The sequence below is a fragment of the Hyla sarda genome, chromosome 8 (genome assembly GCF_029499605.1).
Source record: "Hyla sarda isolate aHylSar1 chromosome 8, aHylSar1.hap1, whole genome shotgun sequence".
NCBI classification, from domain to species: domain Eukaryota; kingdom Metazoa; phylum Chordata; class Amphibia; order Anura; family Hylidae; genus Hyla; species Hyla sarda.
The window spans coordinates 42,668,476-42,688,854 of record NC_079196.1 but is presented as its reverse complement, the minus strand read 5'-3'; the positions used below and the strand labels follow the sequence as shown (position 1 = coordinate 42,688,854).

General features: G+C 41.0%; 1 protein-coding gene across 4 annotated transcripts in view; it reads right to left on the bottom strand.

The window, feature by feature from the left end:
• SLC4A10 (solute carrier family 4 member 10) overlaps nt 1-20,379 on the bottom strand; it is a 309,487-nt gene that overhangs the window by 219,789 nt on the left and 69,319 nt on the right. The window contains exon 1 of one of the 4 annotated variants that reach the window (XM_056535525.1): nt 9,883-10,141. The exons of the other annotated variants lie outside the window; for them this stretch is intronic. Coding sequence (XP_056391500.1) covers nt 9,883-9,927 — 45 coding nt within the window. The 5' untranslated portion in view covers nt 9,928-10,141. Of the gene's footprint in view, nt 1-9,882; nt 10,142-20,379 lie in introns of those variants that run through there. 4 annotated transcript variants of the gene reach the window in all.

Sequence of the window (20,379 nt, the reverse complement as noted above, 5' to 3'; positions counted from 1 at the left end):
CAGTGACAGGAATTTCATCTCAATGCCAAAAAACAGAATGTACTCATGGAAACTAATACATTACAATACAGTGAATACATTCCAGCAGATTAAGCTGGGTTTTGTGGAAAGGTATACTGCGTCTGGTTCTAAACTAATCACACTAATATCTGAGTGTTCCTATTAAATAAAGATTGTAAGCTGGATAAGCAGATGGGAGAAAATTCTAAAAGAATAAATATCAAGCACTGCCTGGAAATAAAAGTTTAATAAAAAATATTAGAAGGAGGATTGTAAGTGGTTCCTAAAATGGGATAGGAGGTATCTGTAGAAGAAGGTTCATGTAATGGCAGTGGACAGTCCCTATACTGTCACTTCTGACAGTCACCGCTGCACTGTACCCTGCACTCTCTCTCTAGCCGCCACCATGCTGCCTATCCTTCTGCTGTGGTTCCTGGTCTGGAGTTTGTGCTATGTTCTGTCTCTTCAACTTAAAGGGCCAGGCAGCTTTGTGTTTGACCCTTGTCTCATGATTCCACTCCTGCCTGACCCATGTATACTGTACTGACTCTCCTGTGTCTGACCAGCATTGCTAGCCCCGAACCTCTTCTGCCTGCCTTTATTCTCTTGCCTATGCTTGACTGTGCTAACTTGCCGCCCGTCCACAACCTACCCCAGAACTTTAGCTGCATTTGTCTGATCCTTTGGTGCCATTCACTGGTGTTACCTGGTTGATAGAGCACACAGCAGGACTCCTTTTGGACAGTGACTTGATACCCTCTAGCAGCTAAATCCAGTTTCCACATCCTTGGGCAGGATAAAGGGTGAAAACCTACAGGGTACTTGGACTCCGCTCTTGAGCGTTGACTAAACTGGTAGGGTAGCAAAGCAGGTTCACACTCGTTGCCTTATAACAGTTTAGTATTTGTTTTGGGACATAACATTTCGATAGAGGGTAGTATTTAAATTTGGGCTAATCCCTTGAATCAATCAAACCCTCATCTATTATCCACAATAGAGACTGAGAAGTAGAGACTTGCAGTAAGATTGCAATCCCGCAGGCACCATGGGATCTAATGAAAAATTTGCGGGCAGTAATAAGGTTGTTGCGTGGCGGAGCTGGCAGTCACAAAACATACAGCGAATCTTACAAAATCCTACGCAGACCTCTGAAATGCCATAGGGTGCTGACAAAATGGCACAATAGGTAATGAAATGGCACAGGGGGATAGTGTTTCTAAAAGCTGTGAAAAAATGTTTGCGGGACGGGTGGCATGTGTCATGTGTTGCGGGAGTGGGCAGGAGTGGAACACACACCTTGCCGATCGGCTAGTAATGGTCAGAAATCCAGCAGAAGAGGGATCAAGAAAACAATCCCGCGCAGGGCTCTATTGCAAAGGCCATCTTTCAACTCTAAAAAGAGACTCAGCATATCCATGCATTATATTAACAGCCCATGGAATTAATCAAGATCTGTGTTGTTCTTCATTTTCCCAAAGGTGCTTGAGGGAAATTGAACACCTGCTACTGGATTCCTATCACAGATGTTTTCTTAAAATTCCACAGAGTTTGTTTGCTTCTAAGAAAGAGAAATTAGGTTTTTAAAGATCTAAAACAATTTGCTAAAGTGGAGAAATAACAATCACATAACGCAAAAAAGGACTAGCCTGATCAAAGTACCTACTGCTTATGAATTGCTGTTTGTCTGTTGGTTGGCATGTGCAACCAGTTACTAGCCTCAGTAATGTACTATGTTAGAACAAGGAAGCCAGTGACTGCTAGGAATCACTGGAGCGCCACTACTGGGGCTATTTATCAGATGAGTGATTGTTCTTGTTATTTTATGACATTTCCCTCTTGTAAGCCATTTGTTACATAGCTGACAAGGTTAAAAAAATACAAAAAGTCCATCTAATTCAACTTATAACATTACTGTGTTGATCCAAACAAAGGCAAAAAAACAAACCAATGCCAACTGTCCTATATACCAGGAGAAAAATTACTCCCTGACTCTAAATAAGATATAATACATCCCTAGATCAACGCCCCACCTTCCTCCAAAAATCTAGTACCCATAACTTGTAATATTATATTTTATCAGCCATCACAACACCAAGTGGCAGAGGGTACCATAGTCACACTGCTTTTACAGTAAAGAACCCCGCCTGTGATGATGGTGAAAAAATGGTCCCTCTAGAGTAGTGTTTCTCTGGTTGGGAAACCCTGATATAGAGGAACCATGGTTTCACAGTCAAAACAGACAGGGATTCTTTACTGTAAAAGCAGTGAGATTATAGTAGAGGATGCCCCCTTGTCATTGTTACATGCCCAAGTATAAGAGGATCACTAGAGATCTCTGTACCATCCACTGAAAATCCTTCTAATAAGATAACCCTAGTTAGGCCGAGTTAAAGGGGTATTCTAGGTTAATTAACGGGTCAACATTAAATTACGAAAAAGCAGTCAATCCACCCCACAGATGTAAGACAAGTAAATCATTTAAGATATAACTTGGCATCACAGGCACAATAGTGAAAAGTTAAAAGACTAGGGATGTCCCAATACCGATACTGGACATTTGCACGAGTACTTGTACTCGCAAATGTCCCCAATACCTAATGCGATACCTGATGGCGCAACCCCCGCCGGCAAGTATCACGGAGGTGCCCTGTGCACACTACCGAACTATGCCCCCCCCCCCACATGCACCCCCTGTAATAGACAGGACCTGTGGCTAATGCCAAACATCACCGATCACAACTTTAGATTGCGGCATCTAAAAGTCCTGATATTAACTGCTAGATAGCTCAGAAATGGTGATCGGGATCACCGCGGTGAAATCACAGTGTCCTGATCAGCTGAGAGGATGGCCGAAGGTCCCTTATGCTGCTCAATTCTGTCCGATCATTGCTCCTATACTGCAGCCAGCCATGGCAGGCAGCAGTAAAGGTGCACCGATAACACTGATCAATGCTATGCTAGCATTGATCAGCGTATGCTATCTACACATTGCATGTAATAGTCCCCAATGGGGACAAAAAAATTGTGATGGGAGCCAGAAGAAGCAGAGGTTGCAAAAGCTTGTTCTTTAGTGGAACACACCTGTGTGTTTATGGCTATCCCCACGTCCCCTGGAATAAAAGAAGCATTGAATTGAACTGAGTGAGTTGCTGTCTCTTTTCTTCTACTATTCTATTGCAAGTTGTATACAAGTTTAAAGTCTCGGTAATTGGTATCGGCGAAAAATAGAAAAAAAAATATATATATATATCGGTACTTGTGCTCGGTCTTAAAAAATTGTACAGGACATCCCTAAATAAAACCTAGACAACCCTTTTAAACCCTTAAGGACACAGCCCATTTTGGCCTTAAAGGGGTACTCTGGCGCTAAGACATCTTATCCCCTATCCAAAGGATAGGGGATAAGAAGCCTGATCACGGGCGGCCCGCCGCTGTGGACCCGTGCTGAAAACACCCCCTTCGGCTTATACTCGAGTGAACTCTCCGCCTGTCAATCCCTTCTCAGTGGTCTTCAACCTGCGGACCTCCAGATGTTGCAAAACTACAACTCCCAGCATGCCATCGGCTGTCCGGGCATGCTGGGAGTTGTAGTTTTGAAACATCTGGAGGTCCGCAGGTTGAAGACCACTGCGGCCTTCCTCATCATCCAGACCCCCCCCCTTTAGTTTTCTACTCACCTCCCCTCGGTGGGAAGGAAGGGAGAGCTGGTCCGGGCTTTCTATGCTGCAGGGACCATCCGGTGGGGAGGGTTAGTTGTTCCGCGCTGTCCATCTTCACCGCTCCAGGCCCGGCCCCGGACCAGTGACGTGGCCTTGACGACGACGCACAGGGACGTTCATGCGCGTCCCTGTGCATCGACATTAAGGCAACGTCACTAGTCCGGGGCAGGCCCGGAGCGCGGCATAGATGGCCCAGACCAGCTCACCCTTCCTTCCCACCGAAGGGAGGTGAGTAGAAAACTAAAGGGGGGGTCTGTGCCATGCTGGGAGTTGTAGTTTTGCAACATCTGGAGGTCCCAGGTTGAAGACCACTGTGGTGATGATGAAGGGGGGGGGATTGGGATGATGACAGGGGGATGATGAAGGGGGGGGATGATGACAGGTGATAATGATGAAGGGGGGGATGATGAAGGGGGGATGATGACAGTGTGATGATGACGGGGGTGTTAAAGACACGGGTCTAGATGATGACAGGGGGATGATGACATGGGGGGATTATGTATTTCCCACCCTAGGCTTATAGTCAAGTCAATAACTTTTCCTGGGTTTTTGGGGTGAAATTAGGGGCCTCGGCTTATATTCGGGTCGGCTTATACTCGAGTATATACGGTAAGTTATATTCTGTACATTATTCCACTCATTACTTTCAGGCCTTTAATATATATTTCTTCTACCCTTTATTATTCCATTTTAAAATGCTCCACAGCCTCATCTTTTACTTTAGAGAATATCTGGTTAAATGGTAGAATAATATTACGGTATATACATCTTAAATATGTATTAGTACGTGTAGGACATGCATGGACTTAACACAGCGCATTAAATGACTTCTTTTTTTGTGAATTATGAAAAATCCACTTAGTTTCAAGGTTAGTGACAATTTGTATAATCATCACTGTCACCCTTTGTACTGGAGAGATATGAATAGAATTTATCTCGGAACAATTGAGGGTTATTATGATCACAATATCACATCCAGGGCTACAATAGCTAGGAATTTAATAACAGAAAAGTAATTTTGTTGAGATTATTAAATATGCATATCCCAAAAATATGCCATAAATGTCTGACAGGTGCAGGACTCACCTCTGATACTCCCTCCCATCTCCAAAATTGCCACTGCCCAAACCATTGTCCTAAATATTGATGTGCAGAGAATTGCAGCCTCCCCATTAAAGTGAATAGGGCTAGTTGCAGTTCCCTGCACAACCAAGTAGCCAGGAGTGGCATTTGGCAGGAAAAAATCGAAAAGGGGCTCATCACTGCAGTAAAGGTTTGCCCCTTTATTCTCCCGATTGGTTAGATCTCTACCAAACCTAGTGATATGTCATCCCCTTATGGGATGGTAATAAACAATGTATAGCCCTTTGCACATTTTGCCATTGTTACTTTATTTCTCTAATGAGACAGTGATAAGAGTGGTAATTTCCACAAAAATACATGTCATACATATCTACCAGGTGTCAGAAAGTGCATATCTCTCAAGTCCAGGAATAGTGTGAAAACCACTGAAGACCATAGCTGCTAAGGGACTTTTGATAAAGTCTGTTTAAGGCCTAGATTTTTATAGAATGACAGAAAGGTTGGTAGTGGGGCCCGACATCCCTTGTCAGTCAAGATTTTTAGTTTGGCCCAGGTCAGCACAGGTGCTGGATGCAGCTTAATACTGGGCTTACAAAAATGGGTGTAACTCATTCACGAGGAGAACTTGAATTCAGACAGGTGCTGGAATCCTAAGGTTCAGCATTTAAAGGGGTACTCCGATGCTCAGCATTTGGAACAAACTGTTTCGAACGCTGGAGCCAACGTCGGGAGCTCGTGATGTCATAGGGCCGACCCCTCATGATGTCACGCCCCGCCATCCCCCAATGCAAGTCTATGGGAGGGGGCACGCCGGCTCCAGCATTTGGAACAGTTTGTTCCAAATGCTGAGCAGCGGAGTACCCCTTTAACCCCTTAACCACCACGGACGTAAATGTACATCCTGGTTTGGCGGGACTTCCCGCACCAGGACGTACATTTACGTCCTGTGTATGACCGCGAGCATCGGAGCGGTGCTTGCGTCATACACGGCGGGTTCCGCTGCTATCAGCCGATCGCGTGGATGTCCGCCATTAACCCCTCAGATGCGGTGATCTGTACAGATCACGGCATCTGCGGCAATGCACATAATAAAATAGATGAATGGATTGCCCGCAGCGCTGCCACGGCGATCCGATCATCTGTAATGGCGGACAGGGTCCCCTCACCTTGCTCGGGCCGTCTCCCGGCGTCTCCTGCTCTGGTCTGAGATCGAGCAGGCCAGAGCAGGAGATAGCCGATAATACTGATCAGTGCTATGTCCTATACATAGCACTGAACAGTATTAGCAATGAAAGGATTGCTATAGATAGTCCCCTATGGGGACATAAAAAGTGTTTAAAAAAAAGTTGAAAAATGTGAAAATAAAAAGTAAAAAAAAAAGTGAAAAATCCCCTTCCCCAATAAAAATAAAAATTGTCAGTTTTTCCCATTTTACCCCTAAAAAGCGTAATTTTTTATATAAACATATTTGGTATCGCAGCGTGCGTAAATTTCAGAACTATCAAAATATAATATTAATGATCACATACGGTGAACAGTGTAAACGTAAAAAAATGTAAAATGTCCAAAAATGCTGACATTTTATTAAAAAAATTTATAAAAATGATCTAAAAGTTTTATATATGCAAATGTGGTATCGATAAAAAGTTCAGATGACGGGGCAAAAAATGAGCCCTCATACCGCCCTATATACAGAAAAATGAAAAGGTTATAGGTGGTAAAAATAGGGTGATTTTAGATTACTGATTTTGTACAAAAAGTTTAAGATTTTTTTTAAAGCGGTACAAAAATATAAAAGTATCTAGCCATGGGTATCATTTTAATCATATTGACCCACAGAATAAAGAACACATATCATTTTTACGGTAAATTGTACAGTGTGAAAACGAAACCCTCCAAAATGTGAAAAATGTTGGTTTTCATTTAAATTTCCTCCATAAAAAAATATTTTTTTGGGGTTCGGCGTACATTTTAAAGGGTTTCGTACAATTGGTCACGCAAAAAACAAGCCCTTATATGGGTCTGTAGATGGAAATTTGAAAGAGTTACAGATTTTAGAAGGCGAGGAGGAAAAAACGAAAATGCTAAAATAAAATTGGCCTGGTCCTTAAGGGGTTAAGGGGACATTTTTATTTACATATGTGTAAAACATATTGATGTCTGCTGTTTGGCCACATGACTAGTAAGAAGTCACCTGTGTAGATAGGGAAGATATTATTAATGCTTAGGCAAACAGGATTTATTTGTGTTTATATACCTGAAGGTAAAAGCTGTAATTTATTTTATGCTGAAAAATAAAGACTGAAAAAGCACTGTTTGAACTATACCACTGTCACTGTCTCTAAATGCTGTTTTGCCATTTTTTGCCTGGCTGTAACAAGCTAATCTCCCATCCCCTATTTCAGAACACACATAGTTTTGGTGAACTAAACAACTTTTTATGTTGGGGGGAGATTCAATGAATAAAAAAGTGCAGCAGAATATGTAATACATTTTTTACCTCCTTAAATCAACAATTTTGAAAAGTGTCTAGAAAAAGGGTAATTGATTGACAACTTTTGACATTTTTTGGTAAAAAAAATACTGTGACAAATGCATGCCAGCTACTACTCCTCAATGAAATGTTTTTCTGCAAAGAAACACTTGCACTAGGCAGGCAAAGGAAAGGCAATAACTTTTTTAACTTTTTATTCATTTTACTTTATTTTTTCCAGTAAAATATTTAGCTACCACCCACTTTGCCCTGTCTGGTCCCCAGGTTCCCACCAATGTTATCGACCTACTAGCTAAATACCCTGGTTTGCCCAGTTTTCCTACCTGAACCTTGTGGGAGAGAAAAAGCAACGTAGTCCTTTCATTTTATTTATTTTTTGTCATTGATTGCACTTGGTCTTTACCTTTACATTTCATTGGAGGCATTCTTACATATTAAATAATCAATCAATCAATAATTAATTAAAGATAATTTCAGGCATTTCAGGAAATACAGCAGCTAAGTGACATCTGCTACTTCTCTTCATGTCTACAATATGGCTGCTTCACCAGGCAGATAATCTCTTCAGGAGAAAGGGAAAGATGGAGGAGTACTATGAGCCTTAAAGTTAAACAGATTTGTAAATTACTTCTATTAAAAAAATCTTAATCCTTCCAGTACTTATCAGCTGCTGTTATGATCCACAGGAAGTTCTTTTATTTTTTTAATTTCCTTTCTGCCTGACCACAAGTGCTCTCTTCTGACACATCTGTCCATTTCAGGAACTGTCCAGAGTAGAAGCAAAACCCCATAGGAAACCTATCCTGCTCTGGACAGTTCCTAAAACGGGCAGAGGTGTCAGCAGTGAGCACTGTGGTCAGGCAGAAAGAAAATTAAAAAAGAAAAGAACTTCCTGTGGCTCATAACAGCAGCTGATAAGTACCGGAAGGATTAAGGTTTTTTAATAGAAGTAATTTACAAATACGTTTAACTTTCTGGTACCAGCTGATTTATAAAAAAAAATAAAAAATAAACGTTTTCCAGTCGAGTACCACTTTAAAGCTGTAAGATCCAGAACTTTGATCACATTAGGGTTCTATCAGGATCTAATTTTGTTTTTCTTGAAGGGTCCGCGCCTTATGACTGTACTATGGATACTAAAATGCAGTCACATTACGGCCTTCTCAATGAGGCCTTAGGGCTGTGAAAACATGAATGGACTGTCACTAGTCACTGTATAACTGAACTTCACCATAGGACCTGATGAAGAAGGGTTAACCCCTTCAAAACGCATCTTCCACACCAATATGAGCATCTTGTTTTTATTATTTTCTATTGTCCAGTATCGGTATATCCCGGTTGCCACCAGTCAGCACCCCAAAGTTTCCTTCTTCCTATGTATCTATCTTTCTTTTTGAGTATTCTGCAGGTGGTCTCCAATCTCTGGTTCATCACTGTCTCCATACGGACCATGGTTGGACACAGGCTACGGGCAAAGTGTATACTACATGCCATTCTTGGTATTGTGCCCACAGCACATCTATTGAAGGTGAATGCAATATACCCCTGATGCTGCACACATACCTCAATGTTTAACCGCACATACAGTACCCCTGTCCTTTATCTTTTAGCATGATCTACTGAACCTCATATGTAACACAATGATTCGGAAATAACTCCAGGGTTCAACAATAACGCTCTTTATATCAATATGTACAGTAAAAGAGCTATGGCATCACCAGCCTGGCACCTAACATAGTACAGCAGACTCGGCCATGTTTATGCACACATTAGTTAACACTTTAGTGACAAGAGGGCTTTAGCTGTATGACCTAGTAACCGAAGTATTATTGAAAATATCCATTCTAGGTTTTCAATAATTGTCGCAATTATTGTATAGACTAGCAGGCAAGCTATCATTTAACCTATAACCCTTATATCAGTGTTACCAGTCATTTCAAAACTACAACTTCCAGCATGCTAGCTATATACACAATGGTATAGGGCAGTGGTCTCCAACCTGCAGACCTCCAGATGTTGCAAAACTACAACTCCCAGCATGCCCGGACAGCCGTCGGCTGTCCGGGCATGCTGGGAGTTGTAGTTTTGCAGGTTGGAGGTCCGCAGGTTGGAGACCACTGGTATAGGGTATGCACAAGGACGTAGGGATGGGGTATGAGTTATATATGGAGACACAGACAATGTGAATACACTATATATATATATATATATATATATATATATATATATATATACAGAATGTGATTATAACCACAGGCAGCAAAGCGGCATCTATAAAGGCAGTGTTAACCAACCAGGGTGACTTCAGCTGTTGCAAAACTAAAACTCCCAGCATGCTGGGAGTTTTTAGTTTTGCAACAGCTGGAGGCACCCTGGGGTGGGAAACACTGCCTTATATAGTACGTATCATTAAAAAAACAAATTCATATATAGTTCGGTAATTTTCATGTAATTTATGTGAACATTACATCAGTATAGGCCTATTCCATGAGGGGTGGGGGGAACAATCCAATGTTCTATGCTAATAAATAATTAGAAAAGAAAAAAAAAAATACATTGTTGAACATAAAGTCCAATAGGCCTTACCTGGTGACAAAGTGCCTGGAACAAGTCATTGCTTGCAGACAGCATGGCTCCTCTATTAATAGAAGCCTCTATCAATTGTGTTTATTGTCTCCGTACAATGTCCAAGACCCATTAATCGTCCTATGGTGGTAACATGTCATCTAGATACAATAAGTCGTGTTCTGATGTGAATGGCCCCAGCAGATCTGTGCTGTGAAGCCCCCTAATATCTGCTCGGTGGTAACACTAATGCTATCTGAACAGGCTAAGCTTAGTGCCCAGAGCTATGCCGAGTCGGCCAACGGGAGAGCATCCTTCAGATCATCACTGTCACAGGAAAATCCATCTTGCTGCCATGGATTTATTTCCCTGCTCTCCCTGTACCCAGACCATAGGAAGACAAGACGCAATGGTCAGCTGGTGGGGGGGGGGGGGAAATCTAGCAAACCAGAATTAACCTTACCCTGAGGATTTACAGATTAGGAGAGAGACAGAAGAAGAGGTCCAGGGGAATATGACAAATATACAAGAAATAAAAGTGTAGTGCCCCCCTCCCCCCTCTGCTTTTTACGTGGCGTTCTGTCACAGAGCTGAATGGTGAATTTCTCTCAGTGTGACAGATGCTCGCACATAGAACGCAGGCCCTCCTCCATCCTGCATCCCGTACTGCTGGCAGCCCGCAATCACTAACAGCATGTGCTAGAGCAGTGTTTTCCAACCAGGGTGCCTTCAGCTGTTGCAAAAACTACAATTCCCAGCATGCCCAGACAGCCTTCGGCTGTCTGGGCATGCTGGGAATTGTAGTTTTGCAACAGCTGGAGGCACCCTGGTTGGGAAACACTGTGCTAGAGGATCCGAACACAGATATAGGGACCGCTCAGACTAATAATGCTTCAGACAATATATATCTAAATGCATTTATAAATTCATAAATATATGTGTGTATATATATATATATATATATATATATATATTTATATTTAGTCATGGCCGAAAATGTTGGCACCCCTGAAATTTATCAGGAAAATGAACTATTTCTCACAGAAAAGGATTGCAGTAACACATGTCTTGTTACACACATGTTTATTCCCTTTGTGTGTATTGGAACTAAACCAAAAAAGGGAGGAAAAAAGCAAATTGGACATAATGTCACCAAACTCCAAAAATGGACTGGACAAAATTATTGGCACCCTTAACTTAATATTTCGTTGCACACCCTTTGGAAAAAATTACTGAAATCAGTGGCTTCCTATAACCATCAATAAGCTTCTTACACCTCTCAGCCGGAATGTTGGACCACTCTTCCTTTGCAAACTGCTCCAGGTCTCTCTTATTGGAAGGCGCCTTTTCCCAACAGCAATTTTAAGATCTCTCCACAGGTGTTCAATGGGATTTAGATCTGGACTCATTGCTGGCCACTTTAGAAAGAACTCTCCAGCGCTTTGTTGCCATCCATTTCTGGGTGCTTTTTGATGTATGTTTGGGGGTCATTGTCCTGCTGGAAGACCCAGGATCTCGGACGCAAACCCAGCTTTCTGACACTGAGCTGTACAGTGTGACCCAACATCCGTTGGTAATCCTCAGATTTCAGTGCCAGAGACAGCAAAACAACCCCAAAACATCATTGACCTCCACCATATTTCACTGTAGGTACTGTGTTCTTTTCTTTGTAGGTCTCATTCCCTTTTCGGTAAACAGTAGAATGATGTGCTTTATCAAAATTCTCTATCTTGGTCTCATCTGTGCACAAGATGTTTCCCCAGAAGGATTTTGGCTTACTCAAGTTCCTTTTGGCACAATGTAGTCTTGCTTTTTCATGTCTCTGTGTCAGCAGTGGGGTCCTCCTGGGTCTCCTGCCATAGTGTTGCATTTCATTTAAATGTCGACGGATAGTTCGCGCTGACACTGATGCTCCCTGAGCCTGCAGGACAACTTGAATATCTTTGGAACTTGTTTGGGGCTGCTTATCCACCATCCGGACTATCCTGTGTTGACACCTTTCATTAATTTTTCTCTTCCGTCCACATCCAGGGAGATTAGCTACAGTGCCATGGGTTGCAAACTTCTTGATAATGTTGCACACTGTGGAAAAAGGCAAATCTAGATCTCTGGAGATGGACTTGTAACCTTAAGTTTGTTGATATTCTCAGACAGCTCTCTTCTCCTCTTTCTGTTGTTCATGCTTAGTGTGGCACACACAGACACAATGCAAAGACTAAGTGAACGTCTCTCCTTTTTATTTGCTTTCAGGTGTGATATTGCCTACACCACTTACTTGCCCCAGGTGAGTTTAAAGGAGCATTACATGCTTGAAACAATCTTATGTTTCCATAATGTTAGAGCTTTTTGGTTAAGCACATCATTCTACTGTTTACCGAAAATGGAATGAGGCCTACAAAGACAAGAACACAGTATCTACAGTGAAATATGGTGGAGGGTCAATGATGTTTTGGGGTTGTTTTGCTGCCTCTGGCACTGGGTGCCTTCAATGTGTGCAAGGCATCATGAAATCTGAGGATTACCAATGGATTTTGGGTCACACTCTACAGCCCAGTGTCAGAAAGCTGGGTTTGCATCCGAGATCTTGGGTCTTCCAGCAGGACAATGATGCCAAACATATATCAAAAAGAACCCAGAAATAGATGGCAACAAAGCGCGGGAGAGTTCTGAAGTGGCAGCAATGAGTCCAGATCTAAATCCCATTGAACACCTGTGAAGAGACCTTAAAATTGCTGTTGGGAAAAGGCGCCTTCCAATAAGAGAGACCTGGAGCAGTTTGCAAAGGAAGAGTGGCCCAACATTCCGGCTGAGAGGTGTAAGAAGCTTATTAATGGTTATAGGAAGCAACTGATTTAAGTTATTTTTTCCAAAAGGTGGGCAACCAAATATTAAGGTAAGGGTGCCAATAAGTTTGTCCAGCCCATTTTTGGAGTTTGGTGTGATATTATCTCCAATTTGCTTTTTTTCCTCCCTTTTTTGGTTTAGTTCCAATACACACAAAGGGAATAAACATGTGTATAGCAATGCATGTGTTACTGAAGTCCTTTTCTGTGAGAAATACTTCATTTTCTTGAAAAATTTCAGGGGTGCCAACATTTACGGCTATATATATCAACTGCCCAATACTTTTAGATAAGCCGCTGACAGACATCTCTCTCCATTCAGAACACATGAATGCTCAGATCACTGGGGAGATTTATCAAAACCTGTACAGAAAAAAAGTGGAGCAGTTGCCATAGCATAGAAGCATCTTTTAGTTTTCAAAGGGCCATCTGACTAGTTGCTATGGACAACTGCATCACTTTTCTTCTGCACATGTTTTGATAAATCTCACCACATGTGTATAGGGTGCACAGGAGAAATAGCTGTCGGCCAAAGAGCTGACATATATCAGGCCTTAAAGGAGTACTCTACCCCTAGATATCTTATCCCCTATCCAAAGGATAGGGAATAAAATGTCTGATAGTGTGGGTCCGGCCTCTGGGACCTCCCACAATCTCTGAGTAGCATCAGTGTTATGAACATTATGTTCAGAACACTTGATGCGGGCAGCTGTGGCCACCACACCCCGTTCCATTGACATGAATGGAGTGGCGTGGCATGACATCACGTGGGGGCCTGGCGTGACATCACCACCACGGCACCCACACCATGCGTTCTGAACTTAATGTTGCTGCACGGAGATCACGGGGGGTCCCAGAGGCTGGACCTCCACGATCAGACATCTTATCCCCTATCCAAAGGATAGGGGATAAGATGTCTTTGGGTGGAGTACCCCTTTAAAAACAGAGGCTTAAGAAACATATTTCCATTCTACTTGGATTTTATTCTTTTTTAAATTTTTATATTGTAAATCTGCATGGAGACCCTGACTTCATAGCTCTGCATTCAGTCACTATAGCAGAAATCTACGTACACCATCATGTTCTGCTGGGGTTACGGGAGCATTATTAATATGTATAAGGTGATGGTATATTCCTATCCATTTTATGCAAAATTGACATGTGGTGTCCCGGTCCCGGTACCGTATTACATTATTACCGTACCTTGGAAGGGGTCCCCAAAGTCAGAGTTCCTAGGAACCGTGGGGTCCTCAGGTCTAGTCCTCCCCTAGTCACCCCTTAAATAGTTAATATATTATTCAGGTAAATGTAGATAAATGTATATAAAAAGTGTACTTACCTTGCGCTAGCGTTGCAGGACCTGCGGGTCACGTGACGAGGCTCTAGTCTCTATGGTAGGTAAAAAGGACCTTTGGAGGTTCATGGGACATGTGATACCCACAATGCCTTGTGAAGCTGATTGACAGATGGTGTGGGCCAATCCAAAAACGGCCAGCCCCTGCCCATATAAGGGAGCTGCAGCCATTATTCGCCCTCTTGGGTTGCTGTTAGAGATGAGCGAACTTACAGTAAATTTGATTCATCACGAACTTCTCGGCTCGGCAGTTGATTACTTTTCCTGCGTAAATTAGTTCAGCCTTCAGGTGCTCCGGTGGGCTGGAAAAGGTGGATGCATTCCTAGGAAAGAGTCTCCTAGGACTGTATCCACCTTTTCCAGCCCACCGGAGCACCGGAAAGCTGAACTAATTTATGCAGGAAAAGTCATCAACTGCCGAGCCGAGAAGTTCATGACGAATCGAATTTACTGTAAGTTCGCTCATCTCTAGTTGCTGTCACTGAATGAGGTAGGACCTCCGCAACTTTCAACGACAATTACTAGGCCAAAGCCTTGCGGCCTCGGCTGAATCAGTTAGTGAGTTCTTCTAAATTTCCCCGCAAATATCGGCAAGGACCCTGGACCTAAACGTAACCCTAATCCAGCGGATCTGCGCATACTAAATCCCTACAAGCTGAGGAAGTTACTCAAGTCCCAACCAACTGTCAATCTAAGCTAAGCTGTTCATAGACTCTGTTACAAAGACTGTTGCTTATGGTCGCATGTTACAGAAAATCTTCAGTAAAGTTTATGCAAGTTTTCAGCAAAGCTCTGATTGTGGACAATACTTTATTCTGCATCTACCTATCGCTCTTGGGAAGGGTGGCGATAGGCCAAGCCATATAGTATTTAACCCTCACCCTGGCGTCACGACTGACAAGAGTTAATTATAACCGTGATATACCTCACAGCAACACCCCAACTACCATACACCCCCCCCCCAAGGCACCACAAACACATAGCAAAATGCAGTCACACACATTGCCAAAAAATCAATGATCTTGTCATGCAGTGCATTGCTGTATGGTAATCCACCTGTGTTCGGTGTTTATGAAGACAGAGAATGGAGGCATAGAGCAAATCAGGGGAAAAACACTATTATATGTTCCTAATGTGGATGCAATAAAGCCACATAAATGATCGTAATAAATGCTCCAGGATACATAAAAACAGATAAAAATGTGTCTGGTTTTGCTTATACCAACCAATCACAGCTCAGCTTTCATTGCTCAAAATGCTCTTGTAAAATAAAAGCTTTTCCAATAGTCTTGCTTTATTCAGAAAACAGTAGTTTCATTTCAGACTGTTCGGTACAGAGTTCCCCTCGTGTACTGTGCAGAGCAGATTAGCACAGGTGGAACGTCCCTATATAGTGGTCATAGTCATATGTGTGAGATCATATAGTGGTCATAGTCATATGTGTGAGATCATATAGTGGTCATAGTCATATGTGTGAGATCATATAGTGGTCATAGTCATATGTGTGAGATCATATAGTGGTCATAGTCATATGTGTGAGATCATATAGTGGTCATAGTCATATGTGTGAGATCATATAGTGGTCATAGTCATATGTGTGAGATCATATAGTGGTCCTAGTCATATGTGTGAGATCATATAGTGGTCATAGTCATATGTGTGAGATCATATAGTGGTCATAGTCATATGTGTGAGATCATATAGTGGTCATAGTCATATGTGTGAGATCATATAGTGGTCATAGTCATATGTGTGAGATCATATAGTGGTCATAATCATATGTGTGAGATCATATAGTGGTCATAATCATATGTGTGAGATCATATAGTGGTCCTAGTCATATGTGTGAGATCATATAGTGGTCCTAGTCATATGTGTGAGATCATATAGTGGTCATAGTCATATGTGTGAGATCATATAGTGGTCAAAGTCATATGTGTGAGATCATATAGTGGTCCTAGTCATATGTGTGAGATCATATAGTGGTCCTAGTCATATATGTGAGATCATATAGTGGTCCTAGTCATATGTGTGAGATCATATAGTGGTCCTAGTCATATGTGTGAGATCATATAGTGGTCCTAGTCATATGTGTGAGATCATATAGTGGTCCTAGTCATATGTGTGAGATCATATAGTGGTCCTAGTCATATGTGTGAGATCATATAGTGGTCCTAGTCATATGTGTGAGATCATATAGTGGTCCTAGTCATATGTGTGAGATCATATAGTGGTCCTAGTCATATGTGTGAGATCATATAGTGGTCCTAGTCATATGTGTGAGATCATATAGTGGTCCTAGTCATATGTGTGAGATCATATAGTGGTCCTAGTCATATGTGTGAGATCATATAGTGGTCCTAGTCATATATGTGAGATCATATAGTGGTCATAGTCATATGTGTGAGATCATATAGTGGTCATAGTCATATGTGTGAGATCATATAGTGGTCCTAGTCATATGTGAGATCATATAGTGGTCATAGTCATATGTGTAAGATCATATAGTGGTCATATGTGTGAGATCATATAGTGGTCCTAGTCGTATGTGTGAGATCATATAGTGGTCATAGTCGTATGTGTGAGATCATATAGTGGTCATAGTCATATGTGTGAGATCATATAGTGGTCATAGTCATATGTGTGAGATCATATAGTGGTCATAGTCATATGTGTGAGATCATATAGTGGTCATAGTCATATATGTGAGATCATATAGTGGTCATAGTCATATGTGTGAGATCATATAGTGGTCCTAGTCATATGTGTGAGATCATATAGTGGTCATAGTCATATATGTGAGATCATATAGTGGTCCTAGTCATATGTGTGAGATCATATAGTGGTCATAGTCATATGTGTGAGATCATATAGTGGTCCTAGTCATATATGTGAGATCATATAGTGGTCCAAGTCATATGTGTGAGATCATATAGTGGTCCTAGTCATATGTGTGAGATCATATAGTGGTCCTAGTCATATGTGTGAGATCATATAGTGGTCATAGTCATATATGTGAGATCATATAGTGGTCATAGTCATATGTGTGAGATCATATAGTGGTCAGAGTCATATATGTGAGATCATATAGTGGTCCTAGTCATATGTGTGAGATCATATAGTGGTCCTAGTCATATGTGTGAGATCATATAGTGGTCATAGTCATATGTGTGAGATCATATAGTGGTCATAGTCGTATATGTGAGATCATATAGTGGTCCTAGTCATATGTGTGAGATCATATAGTGGTCATAGTCATATGTGTGAGATCATATAGTGGTCATAGTCATATGTGTAAGATCATATAGTGGTCCTAGTCATATGTGTGAGATCATATAGTGGTCCTAGTCATATGTGTGAGATCATATAGTGGTCAGAGTCATATATGTGAGATCATATAGTGGTTATAGTCATATGTGTGAGATCATATAGTGGTCATAGTCATACATGTGAGATCATATAGTGGTCATAGTCATACGTGTAAGATCATATAGTGGTCCTAGTCGTATGTGTGAGATCATATAGCGGTCATAGTCGTATGTGTGAGATCATATAGCGGTCATAGTCATATGTGTGAGATCATATAGCGGTCATAGTCATATGTGTGAGATCATATAGCGGTCAAAGTCATATGTGTGAGATCATATAGTGGTCCTAGTCATATGTGTGAGATCATATAGTGGTCCTAGTCATATGTGTGAGATCATATAGTGGTCCTAGTCATATATGTGAGATCATATAGTGGTCATAGTCATACATGTGAGATCATATAGTGGTCATAGTCATACGTGTAAGATCATATAGTGGTCATAGTCATATGTGTGAGATCATATAGTGGTCATAGTCGTATGTGTGAGATCATATAGTGGTCATAGTCATATGTGTGAGATCATATAGTGGTCCTAGTCATATGTGTGAGATCATATAGTGGTCATAGTCATATATGTGAGATCATATAGTGGTCATAGTCATATATGTGAGATCATATAGTGGTCATAGTCATATGTGTGAGGTCATATAGTGGTCCTAGTCATATATGTGAGATCATATAGTGGTCCTAGTCATATGTGTGAGATCATATAGTGGTCCTAGTCATATGTGTGAGATCATATAGTGGTCCTAGTCATATGTGTGAGATCATATAGTGGTCATAGTCATATATGTGAGATCATATAGTGGTCATAGTCATATGTGTGAGATCACATAGTGGTCCTAGTCATATGTGTGAGATCATATAGTGGTCATAGTCGTATGTGTGAGATCATATAGTGGTCATAGTCGTATGTGTGAGATCATATAGTGGTCATAGTCGTATATGTGAGATCATATAGTTGTCCTAGTCATATGTGTGAGATCATATAGTGGTCATAGTCATATGTGTGAGATCATATAGCGGTCATAGTCATATGTGTGAGATCATATAGTGGTCATAGTCATATGTGTGAGTTCATATAGTGGTCCTAGTCATATGTGTGAGATCATATAGTGGTCCTAGTCATATGTGTGAGATCATATAGTGATCATATGTGTGAGATCATATAGTGGTCCTAGTCATATGTGTGAGATCATATAGTGGTCCTAGTCATATGTGTGAGATCATATAGTGATCATATGTGTGAGATCATATAGTGGTCCTAGTCATATGTGTGAGATCATATAGTGGTCCTAGTCATATGTGTGAGATCATATAGTGGTCCTAGTCATATGTGTGAGATCATATAGTGGTCATAGTCATATGTGTGAGATCATATAGTGGTCATAGTCATATATGTGAGATCATATAGTGGCCCTAGTCATATGTGTGAGATTATATAGTGGTCATAGTCATATGTGTGAGATCATATAGTGGTCATAGTCATATGTGTGAGATCATATAGTGGTCATAGTCATATGTGTGAGATCATTTAGTGGTCATAGTCATATGTGTGAGATCATATAGTGGTCCTAGTCATATGTGTGAGATCATATAGTGGTCATAGTCATATATGTGAGATCATATAGTGGTCCTAGTCATATATGTGAGATCATAAAGTGGTCCTAGTCATATATGTGAGATCATATAGTGGTCATAGTCATATATGTCAGATCATATAGTGGTCCTAGTCATATATGTGAGATCATATAGTGGTCATAGTCATATGTGTGAGATCATATAGTGGTCCTAGTCATATGTGTGAGATCATATAGGGGTCCTAGTCATATGTGTGAGATCATATAGTGGTCCTAGTCATATGTGTGAGATCATATAGTGGTCATAGTCATATGTGTGAGATCATATAGTGGTCCTAGTCATATGTGTGAGATCATATAGTGGTCCTAGTCATATGTGTGAGATCATATAGTGGTCCTAGTCATATGTGTGAGATCATATAGTGGTCCTAGTCATATGTGTGAGATCATATAGTGGTCCTAGTCATATATGTGAGATCATAAAGTGGTCATAGTCATATGTGTGAGATCATATAGTGGTCCTAGTCATATGTGTGAGATCATATAGTGGTCCTAGTCATATATGTGAGATCATATAGTGGTCCTAGTCATATGTGTGAGATCATATAGTGGTCATAGTCATATGTGTGAGATCATATAGTGGTCCTAGTCATATGTGTGAGATCATATAGTGGTCATAGTCATATGTGTGAGATCATATAGTGATCATATGTGTGAGATCATATAGTGGTCATAGTCATATGTGTGAGATCATATAGTGGTCATAGTCATATGTGTGAGATCATATAGTGGTCCTAGTCATATGTGTGAGATCATATAGTGGTCATAGTCATATGTGTGAGATCATATAGTGGTCAAAGTCATATGTGTGATATCATATAGTGGTCCTAGTCATATGTGTGAGATCATATAGTGGTCATAGTCGTATGTGTAAGATCATATAGTGGTCATAGTCATATATGTGAGATCATATAGTGGTCATAGTCATATGTGTGAGATCATATAGTGGTCATATGTGTGAGATCATATAGTGGTCATAGTCATATGTGAGATCATATAGTGGTCATAGTCATATGTGTGAGATCATATAGTGGTCATAGTCATATGTGTGAGATCATATAGTGGTCATAGTCGTATGTGTGAGATCATATAGTGGTCCTAGTCATATGTGTGAGATCATATAGTGGTCCTAGTCATATGTGTGAGATCATATAGTGGTCATAGTTAACAAATCTGAAAACTCGTTTCAACCAGAAACCAAACATTTTCTGCTGACAGCTGATAATTATTTGGGTGTTAAAATAATTCATTAATATGGTGATTAGTGGCAAAGAATCAATTGAGCTTTGCCCTCTGCATTTGCATAAGCCA